Below are 20,591 nucleotides of genomic sequence, written 5' to 3' on the forward strand. Positions count from 1 at the left end.
CTAAGCACTCTATCTCTTCCCTGTATTCTGTCTCATCATTGTTTGAGATCGGCCTGCAGAGGTGGTGTCGTCAGCAAACTTTCTCATTCCAGATGGCAGTTGAGAGTCAACCACATTGCTGTGGGTCTGGAGTCACATGTAAGTCATAGACCAGGTAAGGATGGCAGTTTCCTTCCCTAAAGGCATTAGTGAACCAGATGGGTTTCATCCAACAATTGGCAATGGATTAATGGTCATCACTAGACACTTAATTCCAGATGTAATTGAATTCAAATTCCACCATCTTTCATGGCAGGATTAGAGCCCAGGCCCTAGAACATTACCAGGCTCTCTGGATTAACAGCCCATCGATAATACCACTTGGCTATTGTTTCCCCAAATGCTAATTGGTATTCCTAGAGACTAAGTGTACACAGAGTATTTGGATGTACAAAATTGAACTTAGCATTTAAAAATGGGAATGGATTTAAGTCTTTCAAGAAAATCAGATATCTCCATTATTAGATCAGGGTAAAATACTGGAGATGCTGGAAATCTGAGATGAATACAGCATGTTGTAGAAACTTAGCAGATCTGGCAGCATCTCTGGAGAGAGAAACAGAATTAACGTTTCTGCGTATGGTATGACTTTGTTCAGAATGTGAAGTGTTAACTCTGTTTCTTTCTCTAAATGCTACCAAACTGCTGTGGTTCTCCTGCATTCTCTATGTTTATCTCCTCAATGTTGTTAATTGTATCATCGATCAAGCATTCTGCTGAATATTGGACTAGGTAGGCACATTGGCCAAATGTCAGTATTTTTGATATTATCCTCAAGGAAAGGATTTTGGAATTGAGTTATAATTAAAGGTACAGTATTAAAGCTGGGTAAATTCTCACAATTTTAAAAGAAAGGCCGTAGACTCGTGTAGGGCCAGAGTTCAGAATTCAAATCCATAAAAATCAGAAGACTGGGTGTTGCTGTTAGAAGTAGCCTGAAATAAAGCATTGCTGCAACAAGTATTGTCTGGTTTATACTTTTTTCTTGGATTTTCAAGGAGATAATTAGGAGTGAGCTAAGTAGTTTGATTTTCTTAAACTGTTATTCTACATATCCGTGAAGGCAGTTAACTGATGAGTAAGTCTATGGCCTCACACAAAACACTTCATTACACCTCTAAAAAGTAGAAGTTCCACTTGAGGGCTGACGTAAAGATTCACTGTTCAGTACAGATCAGCAACGGAGTCCAAAAATTACGTCCTTAGCTTACAATATTGTTTAATTGGATAATGGCAGCATGGACACACTTCTGAACTAAAAGCTTGTGGCAGTACGGAGCATAACTGATGTTGTTCCATGGATGACACAGAATTTCATCCAGTTAAGCATCATCAAAATTAGCCATGTTTCGTGTCCAAATGTCTTCCACCAAAACCTCATTATCCATCTCTTTTAATTTCTCCTTCTGCTCACTCAAGTTGAACAGTGAACTGTTTGACCTGTTGATATGAACAGTATCCTTTCACTATGGCATCATTGCTGGAGTTTGCCCCCACTGCATCTATCTGTTGCTGAAAGACTTATTCGTGCATTTGATAGCTCTAAGTTAAACCTTTCAAAAATCCTCTTTTTTTTTGACATCCTCTGGCATTACTTTGGAGCAAGTGCTTCACAGTTCTTTAGTATATCCTCACCACTTGGTATTTTTTTGTTTTAGACTAAGCTTTCAGCTACCTAGATCCAGTCCAAAGGGTCTCCATCCATCAACTTTTGCAGTTCGTTATTTTCTTCCCTTTAAACCCTCTTAAAAGCTGATGTTTAGAACCTGAATTTCGTTATCTCTTCTAATTCTAATATTGTGTTCAGGTCTTCTAATCCACAGAATAAACTGAGAGTTCAATGAAATCAACGTAGTAAAGGTGATGTAAATCTTAAATACAGCGTATATCTGAACAAAAGGGACCAGTCAGGTAATAACTCTTATAATAGGCTTTTTTGGTAAATCATTCTATAAAATGAAGCATTTTAGAATCCTTTGTTCCATTAAGAATATTTTTTAGACGCAAATTCTCTTCTGTATTGGAAAGGATCAAAGATAAATGTTGAGAAATAGCTTGATAGAGAAAAAAAATTATTCTGAGAAAAGACCAGAGGAGCAAAATGTAGCAATTGGAAAGAAGGTTGAAGGAAGCCCATAAATATATAATAAGTGACGTGGCACACAGTTTACTTAGTTTAGTGAGACCTAAGGGCGCAAGTCCACATCAGTGAAAACTAAAGACAAAAATCAGAGCAGTTAAAATACAGTTTTATGCTAAACTGAGTGAAATTGGGTAGTAAAGAATGAGCTTTTTCTTAAGTACTCATTTGAAATGAAGAATGAGGTCTCCTTTATAAGAGTTAAATACTGGCTTGATAGCAAATTTGATTAGAGTGTAATTTTTGGATTGTGTGAATGTGCTGTTGTAGATGCTGTTTTGGTTAGATTTGGCTTTGAATCATTGTTACATTGCATCAATTAAAAGTAGTGGAAGTGAGTTTCCACGATCTGGATACCAAAGATGGTATAAATGACATTTTCACACCACGATCTAATTACCGTATTCAACTCATTGCTGGATATTTCTTGTCTGAAACATATCATGCAGAGAATTTTAGATTATTCTTCAGTTGAGAGTTGTAGGATATGTTATAATTCAATGTTTTCGTGACTTTTAATATATTGGTTTATCCAAGATGTTTTACTCATCTGTTAAAAGTGAATGTATTTGCAGTTATTTTAAAAATATTCCCATGCATGTTTAATAGTAACCAAGGAAACAAAGTATTTTTTATAACCTAAAACGCATTGGAAGTAGAACAATTTTTGGATAGTAGCCTATTTCCATAGATTATAGTCAATCCCCAGATTAAAATATAGACATTTGTGCTGTTTCTGTCGAATTTTACAAACTATTCGTCAATCAATATTCCTTTAAAGTTTTGTACTGTAGCAAAAAAAATTCCCTATTACTGCAAATTCAGAGCACTGTACATACATACCCAAAAGGAGCTTTTCAAAGCTTGTTTTGTAAATATCACAACCTTAATGTAACAATGAAAATTTCCTTTTTTAAATTAAATGGTCGCAAGAATACTGAATACCATGTTGATTATTAGGTTGGTTCACTTAAGATAACTTGAATAAATAATCCACAGAATAAACTGAGAGTTCAATGAAATCAATGTAGTAAAGGTGATGTAAATCTTAAATACAGAGTAAATCTGAACAAAAGGGACCAGTCAGGTAATAACTCTTATAATAGGCTTTTTTGGCAAATCATTCTATAGGTATATAATCCTTCTTTAATTCTTTAAGTGGGCATATTGATACCCCACCCTAGAGGTACCATGAATCATCAATGATAAATGGTGCCATATTAACTTGATGCAAATTGGATCCAATCATTTGAATTTCTTTTTATGGTGATCCTGTTTATGCTAATATATGCATCAAAGCTGATTGGTTAAGGTTTTATATCTAAATCATTTTTTAATTGACTTTGTGATACACTTTGACCAAACAATCCCAGGACTATAATCTTTTCTCTCCAGAGTTCTGTCAGAGTGTGGAGAAATGATTGAATTGCTGGGGCCAGATTTATTTTAAAAGATTTCAATTGCTACTGAAGGGTTTTCAAATTGTTAACTTAGTAGTTTACCTAGATGGTAAAGCTCATGAATGCACATTCGAAGGAATTGTGTATCACACCTTTTCCCTGAGAGTGATTTAAGTTACAAGAACCAAAAATGAACAAGAAAATAGAGAAGAGAAACATTAATGTGCGATCATGTTCACAAAAAATCTCAATTCTCAAAGCCTCAGACCATGGCAATGACATGATCTATCTTAAACTATACAACTGATTTACACAACAGTTCTCTTTATGTTACATTTGAGCATACTTCCAACCAAAATGGTACAGACACTAAATCAATATTTTGCCTCAGTTTTCATGATGGAGGACATTAGTACCACGCCAAGAGTAGCAGGTAATGCAGAGCTTATAGAAAAAGAGGAACTTAAAACACTGTTATCACTAAGGAAAAAATACAGATCAATCTACTAGGATTGAAGGCAGCAAAGTCCCCAGGGCCTTATGGCCTACATTCTAGGATATTAAAAGAAGTGGCAGCAGGGATAGTGGATCTGTTGCTTATATTATTCCAAAGTTCCCTCGATGATGGAAAGATTCCAGTGGTTTGGAAAAGTGCTAATATAATTCTCTTATTCAAAAAAGTAGCGAGGCAGACGTAAGGACGCTGTAAACCAATTAGTTTAATGTCTGTTGTTGGGAAATTGTTAGAATCCACTATTGACGAAATAATAACAGGACATTTGAAAAGTTAAATGCAATCCGTCAGAGTCACCATGGATTATGAAGGGTAAATCACTTTGACTGATTTGCTCAAATTCTTTGGAAATGTAACTAGCAAGGTGGAGAGTGAGAATCCTGTAGATGTAGGCAATCTGAACTTCTAGAAGGCTTTTGAAGTGTCGCACAAACAGTTGATACACAAGGTAAGATCATGTGGGATTGAGGTAATAATATTAGCTTGGATAGAGGATTGGCTAACTAATAGACAGCAGAGAGTCGAGAAAAATGGGTCTTTTTCTGGTTGGCAGGATGTAACTGTTGGGGTGCCAGAGGGTTCAAACTCGGGCCCCAACTATTTACAGTCTATATTAATGACTTGAATCCCAAATTTGTAGATGACACAAAAGGAGGTGGGAAAGTAAGTTGTAATGAAGAAATTTTTAAAATTTACAAGTGTATATTGATAGGTTAGAAAATGGGTCAAAATTTAGCATATGGAGTTTCATGTGGATAAGTATGAGGTTATCCTATTTTGGTCAGAAGACTATAAAGGCAACTAATCATTTAAATGAAGAAATACTTCAGCATGCTTCATTGCAGAGGGATTTGGGTGTCCTTGTGCATGAATGCAGAAAACTGGTGTGCAGGTGCAGCAGGTAATAAGGAAGGCAAATGGAATTTTGGCATTTATTGCTAAACAAATTTAGTATAAAAGTCAAAACGTTTCACTGTAACTGTACGAGGCATGAGTGAGACTGCATCTCAAGTGTTGCATACACCTTTGGACCCCTTACTTGAGGAAAGTCATAGTTGCATTGGAGGCAGTCCAGAGGAGGATCACTAGTTTGATTGAGCAGTTTAGGCCTATACTTGCTAGCGTTTGATAGAACGAGAGGAGATCTTACTGAGGTATATAAGATGCTAAATGAGTAGAGAGGATGTTTTCTAATGGGACAATCTAGAACAAGAGGTCATCGTTTAAGAATAAAGGTAGCAGATTTTAAACAGATGAGGAATTATTTTTCTCAAAAGGTTATGAATCTGTGGAATTGTCTACCCATCAGAACAGATGAAGAATTTCATTAGCTAGAGAGTGGTGAAATAAGTATCGTTCTTATAATCTTAAAACAGATTCTCTTCGTGCCTTGTGATATGTCACGTTTGCAGGAAGAGAGATCAACCTAGAATGTATAGTGTAGTGAAATAAACCTGAAAGGTTCTTTTCATTCTAAATCATTCCCTGATTTATCAGTTAATTACTATCTGAGATTTCAAGTTGTTAATAAGTCGTGTGCGTACTTCTCCCTCAAAACAGCAAATTTTGTTCATCTTTATTTTGATATGATTTCTATTGGGTGTAAAGCTATGAAGCAAATTCTCATCACATTATAGATGTTGCAGTAATTTTGTGAACCATTATGTGGACCGTTCCTTGTAAGCCTACCCAGAAGGCAGTTACATGAAACTTCTAAAAAGATTGTCATCATGTTCTGACAATTAGGGGGAAACATGTTGCTAACCATTTCAGAAATTAAGTCTTCAGAGTCACAGTGCTGCTTTATTTTACACTTTAGGCAGAATTTAAATGAGTTGCTATATGTACAATTGTGTTCATGCATTTTTAAAAGGAATTTCAAGTACCGAAAGGCTTATTTTTTTCTCACTCAATCTTGCTTGCTCTTGTTTCTTGCCGAGGGATGTGAATTTGATAGAAGTATCTTGATTGTGAGCAATTCTTTTTTCCTACACACTTGAAACAGAAAAAGTTAACCATATGTTAAGATTACACTTGTAATAGGTAATCTAACAATTATTGTTTGTATGAAATGTCTTTAATTTTCAGGATAATTGTTTCTTTATCCTCAGTTCAGCGCCTTTACATCTCTTTATGCAGAAACTTTTAATCTTGAGGGAGAATCCATGATGTCAGACGTATCAGTTTTCACAAATTTAAATTTCCTGACTTCCAAAGAACTTACTTTATTATAGACCTATGTCCTGTGATGGAAGCATATTTGGGCCTACAACAGTACTTGGCTACTACTGCATGCTACAGTGTGACTCGGCTGGCCCTATTCTGACCATGCAAAACATACTGTTAAGTCAGTCCCTGTAAGCTCTGACAGCACCGTAACATTGGCGTGTTCCATGCATCTGCTTTAAGTCCACTTACATTTTTCAACACGTGTGGGAACAGTGATGTCAGATGTTCGTATAAATCAGAGTGTAATGTCACGATCTGAATAGTGCAAATAAAATATATTAGGAAATTGATGCAATGAATTGTACGTCATTAAAAAATTTGCTTTGTAAAATTAAACTGGCAGTGCTGTATTCTACAAATCTTTGGAAATTGTGCCAGCTTTGTGTGTTCAGTGAACTTTTTCCAATCAGCATGTGCAAGCAACAGATTTGGATCTAAATTTGCCTTTTGTTTTTTTTTGCAGATTTATTCGCCTGATCACACCAGTAGTAGTTTCCCATCAAATCCATCAACACCAGTTGGATCGCCATCACCTTTACCAGGTAAGGTTTCACTGACATGGCTGTATTGGATTACCTCTATGTTGCACAGCTAGTCAATTCTGTTTATGTGTTGGGTCTACAAAAATCTTTGTTGGTACAGAATTTGCAATGTCTGTAAGGTTGGATTTTCACTCGTGAACATTTATTAAGCAACAACTGGATTAACTTGTAAATTATCATCCTGAAATACTTTTGTGTCTAGGTGTTGTGATGGAATGCAATTTTAAGATTTCTACACTTAAATGTTTATGCTTTAGTTTATGCTGTCAGTCTGAAGTGATTGTTTGAAACTGTTGACTGGCATTTTACGAGGACTAACAAAGTACATTGTTAAGTACTTAAACTTCACAATCCCTCATGTTGTGCTTCGAAGTCTCATAAGTTCAATTCTGCAATCTTCAGTTTTCAATTATGAAAATGTCACTGCTGTTAATGTGTTTTTGAAAGTTGTATTGAATTGTTTTGATCCCAGCTGATGTTATTACTGCACAAATCAGAACCCAGACTAAAATATGGCTTGATAGATGATAATTTTTTTATTTTTATTTCTGTTAAACAAGGAAGTCTTTCACTGAAATACAAACATGTAATGTTGCAGATTCGCATTTAACAATTAAACAGCAACTTAGTATGCGAAATAAAATAGAATGACCAAACTATTCGCATATAACACCATTTGAAATATTTCAAGGTACAGAATAAAAGTACAATACTGCATTATCTCAATACTATCTGTTTCCACTACTCAAACACCAGAGAGCGTTCCCTTCTCCATCACATCTATAGGTTTAATTTAATTGTTGCTTTTAATTTTCAGTGAGTCTTGAGAATTTGATAGCATCTTCCTGAACATTCACATGCTGAGCTTAGACTTTCTCAGCTTCATATAACCCTTTCAGTGTTCTATCCAAACACTTCTGATCTGGAACTTTTAAACTGAAATCCTTACACTAAGGTAACCTTTTTCTATAACTTTTCTGAATTAATTCCTTTCTCTAAAAGAACTGTTTTCTTAATCTAACTTCAACCAGGACTACTACCCATAACCTTTTCAAACTATGGATGTTTTCCCTAAGCTTAAAAAAATTGATCCTTCTAAATGAAACCAGGCTAATGCTCTTTAGTGGCATCTGTGAAGGAAAAAACAGAGTTACTGCTTCGGGTCCGGTGACCTGAGGTTCTGAGGAAGGGTCACCAGACCAGAGACATTAACTCTGTTTTTTCCTTCACGGATGCTGCCAGACCTGCTGAGCTTTTCCAGCAACTTTGTTTTTGTTCCTGATTTACAGCATCTGCAGTTCTTTCGGTTTATAATGGTCTTTAGTGTTTACTTTGCCATGCTTTTTTAATCTGTGGAGTAATAAGATGGTTAAAGGCTAGTTGCAGACTTACAGAAGGGAGATTTCTGGGTGCATCTTTAGAACAATTCAAGTTAATGGTAGTTTGGTGCTGTCCTTACTGAAATCTCTTCTGCTTGTGGGTGCTGACTGTGTATTTGCCAACCTAGAAACTAGCAAAAAAAATCATTGATCAATCTCCAAAAAAGGAGCTGATGGTCATTCCAAATGTAACAGTTATAAAATAACTGTGAATGTTAGACTGTGGCATGTAAAGAAGTGACTACTTGGAGGGGTCCATTGTCGGGGGGGTTCATGAAATGATGGCATAAACTGTAGATATTACCAACATTGTTTTTCTCCTTCAAACAAATGAAATGTAAGTATTTGGAAATTTGAAGAATGCAGGTTGTTAAAAGTATGAAGTTTATTTTCTACAGTGAAATGGAAATCTTGGGCATTCCACTATCAGGAACACGACAGGTGTGGGTATAGAATGGTCTATGAACTGCATATTTGTATAGTTTGTTTAACCCAATTCCTAGTGTTTCAATTTCAGCAAATCTTTAGTCTTCAACAAGCAACATTTCCTCACAACCTGCTTCTGCAAGGACTCCAGTTTTTCCCAATCTCCGTCTCATCTGTTCTAATTGTATCAAATTCCACTGGATGCCTCCCGACATGTCCTTCTTTTTCCTCAACCAAGCATTCTCACCCACTGTGATTGACAAGGCCCTGCAACACGTCTGATCTATTTCTGTGCTGCCCTAAACCCTTCCCCTCCCTCCCTGAACATCGATAATTTCTCCTTATCCTTGATTACCACCCCACCAGCCTTTGCATTCAAAGGATGATCTTCTGCAATTTCCACCGCCTCCAGCACAATGCCACCACTAAACTCAACTTCATCTCCCTTCCAGTGTCAACGTTTCAGAGGGACCAAACCCTCTGCAACACCCGATTCCACACCTTCATCATTCCTAATGCTTCCCCACACTATTTCCACCCTCCAGCCCCAACTACCACCACAGTACATTCCCATGCAATTGCAGAAGGTGTAACCAAAGGTGTGCCTTTCCACCTCCTTCCATGGCCCAAACATACCTTTCAGATGAAGTAGCGTTTTACTTGTACATCTTGCAATGTGATCTGCTGTATTTGCTGCTTGCAATGTGAGCTCCTTTCATTTGGCAAGACCAAATGCAAACTGGGTATTTGTTTTGTGGAACACTTCCACTCATTCATAAGAATGACCTCTTCCTTACAGTTGCTTGCTGTTTCAAGAAACCATCTTGGTCCCATTCTAGCATTTCTTCCCAACAAAGCTGAACACCAGCTGGAGGAACAACGCCTCATTTTCTGCTTAAGCACTTTACACCTTCTTGAATCCAATATTGTGCTTCACAACGTCAGAGCATGACCTCTATTCTCCATTTTGATTCCTTACACATTCCATCAAAAAATTCATTTAACCTACCTTACATCTTGTCTGTTCTTTACCACCATTATCACTGCATTTGTCTTTTGTTCTGGGGACCTTCATAATCTCTTCCACTTGCTCACCCCTCCTTGTGTTAGCAGTATGAAAAAGTTCTTTTCAGTTCTGAAGAAGAGTCACATCAGACTCGAAGTTAACCCTGTTTCTCTCACCACAAGCCAGCATTTTCTATTTTTATTTCAGATTTTCAGTGTCCACAGTATTTTGCTTTTAATTAAGATAAAGATTACTTTATTATCCTGGAAGTTAATCAATATAAAAATGCTACACTTGCCATCTAAAATACAGATAGGTTAAAAGTAGGTATGAATAAAAGGTATTACGAAGACAAAAGTAAAATCAGCTTGTTATTGTTGCACACCTGATTCTTGTTTGGAGAGTCTCTTTCCAAAATAAGAATTGAAAACTTGAAGTCAGAATTCAGCAGCTGAGATGCTTTCTGTCTTTGAATAGTTGAACATTTCTCCCACAGAAGTTCTGGAAGTCAGTATTATTTTTGCTTTGAAAGTGCTGGAACTTTGTGAATTTTGGTAGCCTTGTTCAGTACAGTAGTCCTTCAGCTGGGTTGCCTTTCCTCGTCTCTCTCTTGAAAGCCCTTCTCTCACTGGTGATGTATCTCAGATCTTCTCTTGGAGTTCCGCTTAAAAGGATGTTCCGTAGTCTGCCTTGTAAATACCAAAACTTAAAGAGGCTGCTCTGTTAACTTCTTATGTATCATTATTCTGCAAAAGTGAATTATGCAAGAATTCTAAACTTTTGGAGAGTGTTCCTTCAGGTGTCCTATTTTTCTCAGAACTTTGAATTTTCCACATCTTTGGAAAGACCCATTGTGGCATCCAAGATAAATCAAGTTCTGAATGCCTACCTTTGTGTTTGATACTAATGTAATATGTAACTTGACTACTATTTGTGGCTGTTGTGAATCAAAAAGAACAGCTGAGAGACTTCTGGCAGCTATTTTTTTGGCTTTTTTTGTCACTTAAACATTTTTTTTTCAAAAAGCACAAAATGTTAGAATTAAACATTTATGACATGTCCTTCACTTGCATATTGATATTTGGCATGACAATTACTGCTTTTTCAGAATTTCAAAACATACTGAGCAAAAATGGACATCGCAATTTTTTATCTAAACAAGGAGAGATTTTCTTCCCAGGTTTAATTGATTAAAAGCTTGAAAAAAAGGTTCTCAGGACCTTCAAAGTACTTTATAAGCAGCGTTATGGAAGTGTAGCCACTGTTGTCATCTAGATAAACTTGGCAACTATTGCACACTAAAAGGAATATCAACTAGGAAATAAGGTAGAATAGAGCAGAGGAGGCCACTTGAAGAATGTTGTGTTTGTGGGAAAAAAGAGGGGAAAAAATAGCTGGTCTTTTGAGCACTTATCCTGCCTGGTGTTAGTTCCAGTAATCTTCATCAAATCATATTCTGATTCTCCCTACTCGTCTTGTACTTTCCGCTCCTCGGAGCACTTCTCATGGTGCTACCACGTTCTGCTCTGCTTTGAAAAATGGACTCTGTCTACTAAAATATCTTTTCTCCTTGAGCTTCTTCACTGAGTGACTTTTTATTCTCAGTGGTTTTAATCCTCTCTTTCTTTTCTCATTATAATATACTGAACACTTAATCTCTTTAAATCTCTCCCTTGATATAAGCTGTTCTGTCTTTACACATGGCCACCAATTCAGGGAACAAGAGGTGGGTCTCATGGACAAAATAAGCTGAGAGAAGAAATAAAGGAAGACGGGAGTGAAACTGGAGAAAAACAGGCTTCAGAGCTGGGGCAAAGAAAAGAGGGGAGGTATATCTCAAGTGAACGTATGGATCCTTTATTCATGATCATGCAGAGTATGAAGATGTGCAGATCTGTCCTTGCATTACAATTGAACAAAATATGCATTTTGTGAGCGTTTTTCTGACTGACTTGCTTTAGTGTTCAGCAAAGTGAACTGTTTGAGTTAGGTAGATTTGCCAGTTACATTGGGATGACATTCATTCCTGCCATTCATTAGCTGGATATAATATCTGATCCAAGCCACTAATGAGATGCTTATGTGACTTTTCTCTAAAGGATGCTTTATTATTGTCAGCTTGCTTCATAATCAAAATTGTACAGTGAGAAAACGATTTTGATTGGCTGCTAATATGTTATATTTTTGAAAAGGTCACATGCTTTATACTGTCACTGACACTTCAGCTCTGATGAGTCATCTAGACTCGAAACATTGGCTTGCTGTCTCTCCATGGATGCGGCTGACCTGTTGTGATCTCCAGCATTTGTTGTTTCCATGTGTTATATAGTAATTGGAATTCCTTGCTACAGTTGACGTGATGGAAGCTTGTAATAGTGCATTTTATCCTTTTTAACTGGCAAGTTTTCATTGGATAATAAAGATCTCTCGAGCAGGCATCGATTAGCTGCTTCAGGCAAACTTTACAGTTCTAACTGAAAATCCTTGTTGGAGTATATAATGAGGGATTAACGTGTATCGTATTTGGTTTATTGGGTTGCATTGCAGATGAAATTGCTTCCTATAGATTTAATTTAATGATTTTGCTAAGCATAACTCAAGGTTTTACACAGGTGTGATTTTATGATGATAAAGCAAAGGAGCAATACTTCAATCATTGTTGGAGAGGGATTGGCCTCGTGGTAGTATCACTAGACTATTCATCCAGAAATTTAGCTCATGTTCTGGGGACCCAAGTTCAATGAAGAATCTGAATTCAGGATCTAATGATGAACATAAAACCATTGTCGATTGTTGGGAAAACCTGCCTGCTTCACTAATGCCGTTTAGCAAAGGAAATCTGTCACCGTTACCATCTGTGGTTTATATGAGTGACTCCAGACCCACAGCAGTATGGTTGACTCTTAACTGCCCTCTGAGCATTAGGGTTGGGCAATAAATGCTGAACTAGTCAGTAACGACCATATCTTGTGAGTGTATAAAAAATTGTTGGCATACAAGACAATGTATCTACTTTTTAAAAGCACATTTCCAAAGACGACCATAACAGATTTCATTTAATGCATGCAAAATTTAAGAAACTATTTTAAATTTGCACCTTGGCATGTAATCAATACCTCTTTATAGTTGTGGTGAGAATATATAAATGGTGCACTTGCTTTAAGAAAAAGGCAGAGGATAATGGATATGCAACAGCATCTTGATCACCTTTAGCAAACTCTTCTGTGGAAAGTTTTCTAAAAAATTTAAGCACCATCCTGTGTGAAAATACTTTGTTGAGCTTTCAGTTGAATTTAGGTCTGTTTCTCTGTGCTGTTTAAAAACTATTGGCTAGCTCTTTGCACTCAGCAGTGAAGCGAGGACTTTTGCAGTGACCTTGGAGAGCTGTCTGCAGAGACTTTGTGATCCCCAAGATGAGAGTCTCCCCTTTCCCACTGCCATTTTAAATCTTGCACTAAGTCAAGGAGCTATATCGGCATGCAGCAGCAGTTATATTTGAAAGTCATACAGTGCTGGTCTGAGGTAGTAGATGAGCTCCTATGTGACTGGTTGGAGTCAGAGGATTCGTCCATATTCAAGAACTCAGCGGCCAACCTAAATGCATATGCTGTTACCGTCCACTGACTTTATTGGTAAGTGTGAGAATGACTGCATGCCAAGGAAATTAATCTTGAGTGTTCCCCAACTGGAATCCATGGATGAACCAGAAGATCCAGTCCCCACTGAAGTCTAGGTCTAAGCCATTCAAATGAGATGACCCTGACCCATGTAGGAAATCTGGACAAGGCCTTCACAAAGCTATCAGGGATGCCAACTACTAATACCAGACTAAGCTGGAGTCCCAGGCTACCCACACAAACACCCATCAATTATGGCAAGGCTTACAGATATAACAGGCTACAAAGCCAAGTCACGTAGAATTGCTGGCAACAATGTATCCCTCAACGATGAATTCAGTGTACACTCTGGTCGTTTTGAACAGAAGGTCAGTGAAATGATGTCACCTGCCTCAACAGCCTTGGGTGCACCTATGTTTACAGTCACTGTTACAGTCGTTAAATCGGGCTTCTTGAGAGTGAATCCACAGAAAGTGACTGGCCAGGATGGAGTCCTCGGCCGTGCACTCAGGTCTTGCATAGACCAGCTCACAGGAGTAATCGCAGACATCTAACGTCTCCTTACTCCAATCTGAGGTTTCCACCTGCTTCAAGAAGATCATTATCATCCCAATGCACAAGAAAAAAATGGGGCAGCGTGCTTTAATGCCTACTGCCAGGTGGCTCTGATCCCCATCATTGTGAAATGTTTTGAGAGGTTAATCATGGTACATACAACACCAGCCTCCCAGATTGCCTTGAATCTCTAGAATTCGCCTACTGTCACAACAAGTCCATGGCAGACGCCATCTCCCTGGCCCTACCTTCGTCCCTGGAACATCTGGATAGCAAGGATACCTATGTCAGACTCTAACTTATTGACTATAGCTCCGCCTTCAACATCATAATTCCAACCAACCTCATCTCCAAATCCTGAGACCTGATCCCCATGCTCTGCAACTGGATCCTTGACTTCCTGACCCACAGACCACAATCAGTAAGGATAGGCGACAAAACCTCCGCCACGATAATCCATGCCGTGCATGGCTGTGTACTAAGCCCCACACTATACTCCTTACACAATCACGACTGCATGGCCAAATTCTGCTCTAACCCCATTTACAAGTTTGCTGATGACACCACCACAGTGGGTCAGATCTCAAATGATGAAACAGAGTACAGGAAAGAGATAGAGAGCTTAGTGGCATGGCATAAAGACAACAATATCCCCCTCAATGTCAGGGAAATGGAGGAGCTGGTCGTCGACTTCAGGAAGCAGAGTGGAGGACATGCCCCTGTCTGTATCAATGGTGCTGTGGTAGAGGTGGTTGAGAGCTTCAAGTTCCTAGGTGTGATGATCATCAACAATCTGTCCTGGTCCGTCCACATTGATGCTACGGTTAAGAATGCACACAAATGCTTCTATTTCTCAGAAGACTAAGGAAATTCAGCATGTCCACAATGACTCTTGCCAATTTTTATTGATGCGCTATAGAAAGCATCCTATCCAGATGCATTACAGCTTGGTATGGAAACTGCTCTGCCCAAGACTGCAAGAAATTACAGAGTTGTGAACGTAGCCCAGTCCATCATACAAACCAACCTTCCATTCAGTGACTCCATCTATACTTCCCGCTGCCTTGGGAAAGCAGCCAACATAATCAAAGATCCCTCCCACCTCGGTTATACTCTCTTCCACCCTTTTCCTTTGGGCAGAATATATGTATACTATATTAGAGGAGCATGCATGTTTTTTGTTAAGTGGACTCTGGTAGAGGCATTGTCATGAAAAGTGCACAAGTTATTGATAGGCTGTTAACCGCCATACTTAGTTTAAATTTTAAACAAAAATTTGAAAAAATGTAACAACAGATTCAAGGACAGCTTCTGCTCTGCTGTTATCAGACTTTCGAATGGACCTCTCATATATTGAAGTTGAACTTCCTCTGCACATCTCTGTTGCTGTAACACTGTATTCTGCTATCTATTCTATTACTCTGATGTACTTATGCATGGTGTGATTTGCCTGGATAACATGCAAAACAATACTTTTCACTGTATCTCAGCACATGTGACAATAAAAAAAATCAAAATGACATCAAGCATGTAACAACCAATTCTCACACAGCAACTCAGGAAGTTAATTTTTTTAGTTTTAATTAAGGTTTTCAGATAGCAAATTAAATGTAACAACTGATTTTATAAAGGTAAAAGCTGAAATAAAAATAAAATAGACTTTAAAATTTTTTTTAAAATAGCTTCTGGATTTTATCCTTGTGCTGCAATTTGGCAGTCCATAAACAACATTCCTCTCATGTTTTTGTCATGGGTGCTTTGCACCATAAAGTTCTTTGTGTGGCTGTGCTTGCACAGGGATTAGTTTTGTATAGCCTGGCTGGTACTTCAGATTGCTATGTGACTGCACAACTTAGAGAGAGAAAACAAAAACAAAAATTGTTGAAAAAAGTCAGCAGATCTGGCACCATCTGTGGAGAGAAATCAGAGTTAATGTTTCCAGTCCAGTGACCCACCTTCAACAGAGAATTACATTTCCAGGGCAGTAAAGGTGTTTAGCAGTAATTAATAGTTATCCAAATAATTGCTTGGTACTTCGGATTGTGAGTATTGCTGAAAAAGACACATTTTGTCAAAACTTTTTGTCTTGCAATGTTAGGACAAGTTGCAAGAATACACATTCAAAAGAAAAACCAACATGTATACTGTATTAGAGGAGCATGCATGTTTTTTGTCACGTGGACTCTGGTAGAGGCATTGTCTTGAAGAGTGCACAAGTTATTGATAGGCTGTTAACTGCCATACTTAGTTTAAATTTTAAATCAAGCATGTTGTCTCAAATTGATCAAAGCTGTATGCCAGGAAATGAACCAGCAAAGGGCTGTCACCTATTTTGTTGAGTTGGAACAGGCTCAGTAAATCTAGATGTTCATTCTGTCTGTAAAGAATCTTTGTTATTTCCATTGTTTCCAATAGCCATAAGTGTACCACATGCATTTGAGCCTGACTGACAATCCTAAATTAGTTGTCAGCATAATTCTTTATGTATACAGGGTTATCAGCACATGTTGTCCAATTGCAGAATCGCTTCTGACATTGGGCACTGTGTTATGAGTTTTGCAAGCATGTACTGCTTGGGTACCATCAGTGTCAGTTATTGTCAACAGCTGAAGGTGGTTGTACCACATTACTCATTGTGTACACAAATACACTGTCAATCATCATTAATTGGTGCGTTCTGCATAGCAACACCTCTACCGATCAGAGTTCACTCGCCAACCAATCAACAGTCTTTTCTCGTATAGTTTAAATGTTGGTTTTCCTCTTAATTTGGCATTCTTGCAAATTATGCTGATGAGTGCAAGATAAGCAGCTTCAAGAAAATGTCTTGTTTTAGTTGTCCTCAAATTGGTAGGTAGTACCTCTTCATAAAAGTTAGTTCCATTTTATTTTATAGGATGTAACTTTTTCCAAAGTTTTTAAAGTGAAACTAACAATTTAAAGTGGGGTCAAAATAAGACATTTTGGGAACACTCAAAAGGAAAAATGAAATATAGTTAAGTATTCATTTTATTAGAGTGGAAGCTGTGTTTTCACCTCTGCTACATGCCCTATGTGAGAACATTGATACTCTGATAACAGTGTATGAATATCTACATCACTGGGCATGTCTGGGCTTCTGAAGTTTCAGTCACAGAATGACAATTGATACTGACAGTTTCACCATTAAACTGCAGCAAAATCTAATATAAAGTGCATTGAACTAGAGATTTGAACATTCCATTTGAATTAACATTTGATTTGTCAATCACATTTTAGAAGTGTTTATCATAGGAACATTGATTTAACATAATAGAGTCATGTCATATAGCACGGAAACAGACCCTTCAGTCCAACCATTCCATGCTGTCCATAATCCCAAACTAAACTGGTCCACTTGCCTGCACTTGGCCCATATCCCTCCAAACATTTCTTATTCATGTACTTACTAACTGTCTTTTAAACATTGTCACTGTACCCACAGCCACCACTTCCTCTGGAAGTTCATTGCACACACTAAAAAAATTGCCCTATATGTCTTTTTTAAATCTTTTGCCTCTCATCTTAAAAATATGCCCCCCAGCCTTGAAATCTGCACCCTAGGGGAAAGACACCTGTCATTCACCTTATCTGTACCCCTCATTATTTTATAAAACTCTATAAGGTCACCTCTCAACCTTCCATGCTGCACTGAAAAAAGTCCCAGCCTATTTAGCCTCTCATTATAACTTGAACCTTCCATTCCCAGCAACATCCTGGTAAATCTCTTCTGAACCCTCTCCAGCTTAATAATATTAAGGACGACCAGGACTGGACACAGTACTCCAGAAGAGGCCTCACCAATTCCTGTACATCCTCAACATAACATCCCAACTCCTTTATTCAAAGGTCTGAGCAAAGAAGCCAAGCATGCTAAATGCCTTCTTTAACCACCTTGTCTATATGTGATGCAAACGTCAAAGAATTATATACCTAAACCCTGAGGTGTCTATCTTCTACAACTCTTCCCAAGGCCCTACTTTTATTTGTATAACTCTTGCCTTTGTTTGTTTTTCCAAAATGTAATACCTTGCATTTATCCAAATTAAACTCCATTTGCCACTCTTCAGCCCATTGACCCAATTAATCAAAATCTCTTTGTAATCTTAAATAACCACCTTCATTGTCCACTATACCACCAATCTTGGTGTCATCCCCAAACTCAGGAATTGTGCTTTCTATATTCTCATCTAAATCATCTCTATAAATGACAAACAAAAGTTCCCTGTTAAGTTCCCGAACCCTGTTAAATACCACTGGTCACATGTCTCCAGTATGAAAAACAACCCTGCACCATTTCTCTCTGTCTCCTGTTGTTAAGCCAACGTTGTGTCTAGTTGGCAAGCTCACCTGAATCCCAAGTGATCTAACTTTACTAATTAGTCTACCATGTAGAACCTTGTCAAAGGCTTTATTAAATTCCAAGTCAACAGTGTCTACCGTTCTACCCTTGTCAGTCTTCTTGGTTACTTCCTCAAAAAACTCATTCGAGTTTGTGAGACGTGATTTCCTTAGCACAAAACCATGCTGACTATCCCTAATCATTCTTTTCCTCTCCAAATGCACATAAATTCTATCTTTCCAAATCACTTCCAAAAATTTAGCCGCCACCGAAGTCAGGCTCTCAGATCAATAGATCCCAGATCCCCGGCTTCTCCTTACATCTTTTCTTAACGAAGGCACAACATTAGTCACTCTCCAGTCCTCTGGCACTTTACCCGTAGTTGTAGTTGATACAAATACTTCTGCAAGGGGCCCCACAATTTCTCTCTAGCCTCCCACAAGGTCCTGGGATACACTAGATCAGGTACTGGGGATTTATCCACATTTGTATTTTCTAAGACCTCCAGCACTACTACTTCTATAATGTGAACTGTTTTCAAAACATCAATATTTATTTCCTTCAGTTCTCTAGCCTCCATTTCTTTCTCCACAGTAAAACCTGATGCAAAATATTCATTTAATACTTCTCACATCTCCTGAGATTCAGCATAAAGATGATCTCTTTGATCTTTAAGGGGCCCTATTCTCTCTGTAGCTGTTCTCTTACACTTAATGTACATGTAGAATCTCTTTGGATTATCTTTAACCTTATTTGCCAAGGTTATCTCATATCTACTCTTTGCCTTCCTGATCTCCCTCTTAAGAATGCTCCCACACTTTTTATACTGTTTAAGAGATTCATTTGAACTCAGTTGTTTCTATCTAATATAGGATTTTTTTTTATTCTTGACTGGAACTTCAATATCTTTATTCATTCATTGCTCTGTAATCTTACCAGTCTTACCTTTTACTCTAACTGGAACATAATGACTCTGAATTCTCACTATCGCACTTTTGAAAGCGTCCACTTATCAGACATCCCTTTTATTTGTGAACAGTCAACTCCGATCAATTTTTGAAAGTTCTTGTCTCATACCATTAAAATTTGCCTTACTGCAATTAAAAACTTGAATTTTTGTGGAAGGTTTATCCTTTTCCGTAACTATTTTAAAACAAATGGGCTTATGATCACTAGACCCAAAGAGTTTTTTTGAAATAGCTACCTTCAGGAAAATGATACCTCTGAAATATCGAAAATTTGGTTTGGAAATTCTTAAACTCATGTCGTTAACTTGCACACCAAAGATTATTAATTTTAACTTTAAATAATTTCACTGCGTCAAAGATGCTGAGTAGGGAGTCTCTTTGGTGACATAATAGCAGGCTCAAGGGGTTGAGTTGCCTATTCCTGCTTCTAGATCTTAGGATTTTATTCTTCTGTCCCTGTTTTTATTTTCAGTGGAATTGAATTTCCATTCCACAAATTCAGTTCTGTTCTTAATGTGCATATAATTTTATTCTTCTCTCACATTGTCAACAAACTTTGTTAATTGCTGGCAAAATGCAGCTGGTTGTTTCATAAATCCTCATCTGAGAGGGAATCCCTCTGGCATGATGAAGGGCTGGACTTCAACATTTGCAGCAACTGATGCTGAAGCATAGAAATGCTTGGAAACCCTGGGACTCAGATTATGTATGTTTGAGATTTGTCAACTAATCTCTCTCAGTATTTCCATTACCTGTAGAGTTAATAATTTAATTGCTGTACAAAACGTGTCCTACAAATATGCATGCTCAGCTTTCTGACCAAACCATAAAAATACAGTGAATTACTTGATCTGGTGTCAGTTGGGATAACATTGAAAATTACAGCCATTGAAGCAATGATTTGAGTTCCAGTTTAAAAGACTATTTATTGTGGTATGTATCTGAATGGCTAACAGTACACATCTGGCTTCTGCCAAAATTCATGACAGCCTGCTATTCTTACGGGAGTTCAGATTTTAAACATGCAATCTAACTTGAACTAGAGATAGTAGGAACTGCAGATGCTGGAGAATCCGAGACAACAAGGTGCAGGGCTGGATGAACACAGCAGGCCAAGCAGCATCATAGGAGCAGAGAGGCTGACGTTTCGGGCCTAGACCCTTCATCAGAAAAGGGGGAGGGGAAGGGGGTCCCGAAACAAATAGGGAGAGAGTGGGAGGCGGACAGAAGAGGGACAGAGGAGAGGATAGGTGGAGAAGAAACAAACAGGTCGAAGAGGCGGGGATGGGGCCAGGAAAGGTGAGTGTAGGTGGGGAGCTAGGAAGGGGATAGGTCAGTCCAGGGAGGATGGACAGGTCAAGGGGGCGGGATGAGGTTGGTCGGTAGGAGATGGAGGTGCGGCTTGAGGTGGGAGGA

The 20,591-nt window shown here is 38.0% G+C and overlaps 1 protein-coding gene across 5 annotated transcripts in view; it reads left to right on the forward strand.

The window, feature by feature from the left end:
• The window catches only part of tcf12 (transcription factor 12), a 218,385-nt gene that overhangs the window by 136,145 nt on the left and 61,649 nt on the right, over window positions 1–20,591 (forward strand). For all 5 annotated transcript variants that reach the window (XM_048616045.1, XM_048616046.1, XM_048616049.1 and 2 more), the window contains one exon: window positions 6,786–6,864. In XM_048616045.1, coding sequence (XP_048472002.1) covers window positions 6,786–6,864 — 79 coding nt within the window. The remainder of the gene's footprint in view (window positions 1–6,785; window positions 6,865–20,591) is intronic.

This window comes from Rhincodon typus, chromosome 33 (assembly GCF_021869965.1).
Source record: "Rhincodon typus isolate 14 chromosome 33, sRhiTyp1.1, whole genome shotgun sequence".
Classification (NCBI taxonomy): Eukaryota; Metazoa; Chordata; class Chondrichthyes; order Orectolobiformes; family Rhincodontidae; genus Rhincodon; species Rhincodon typus.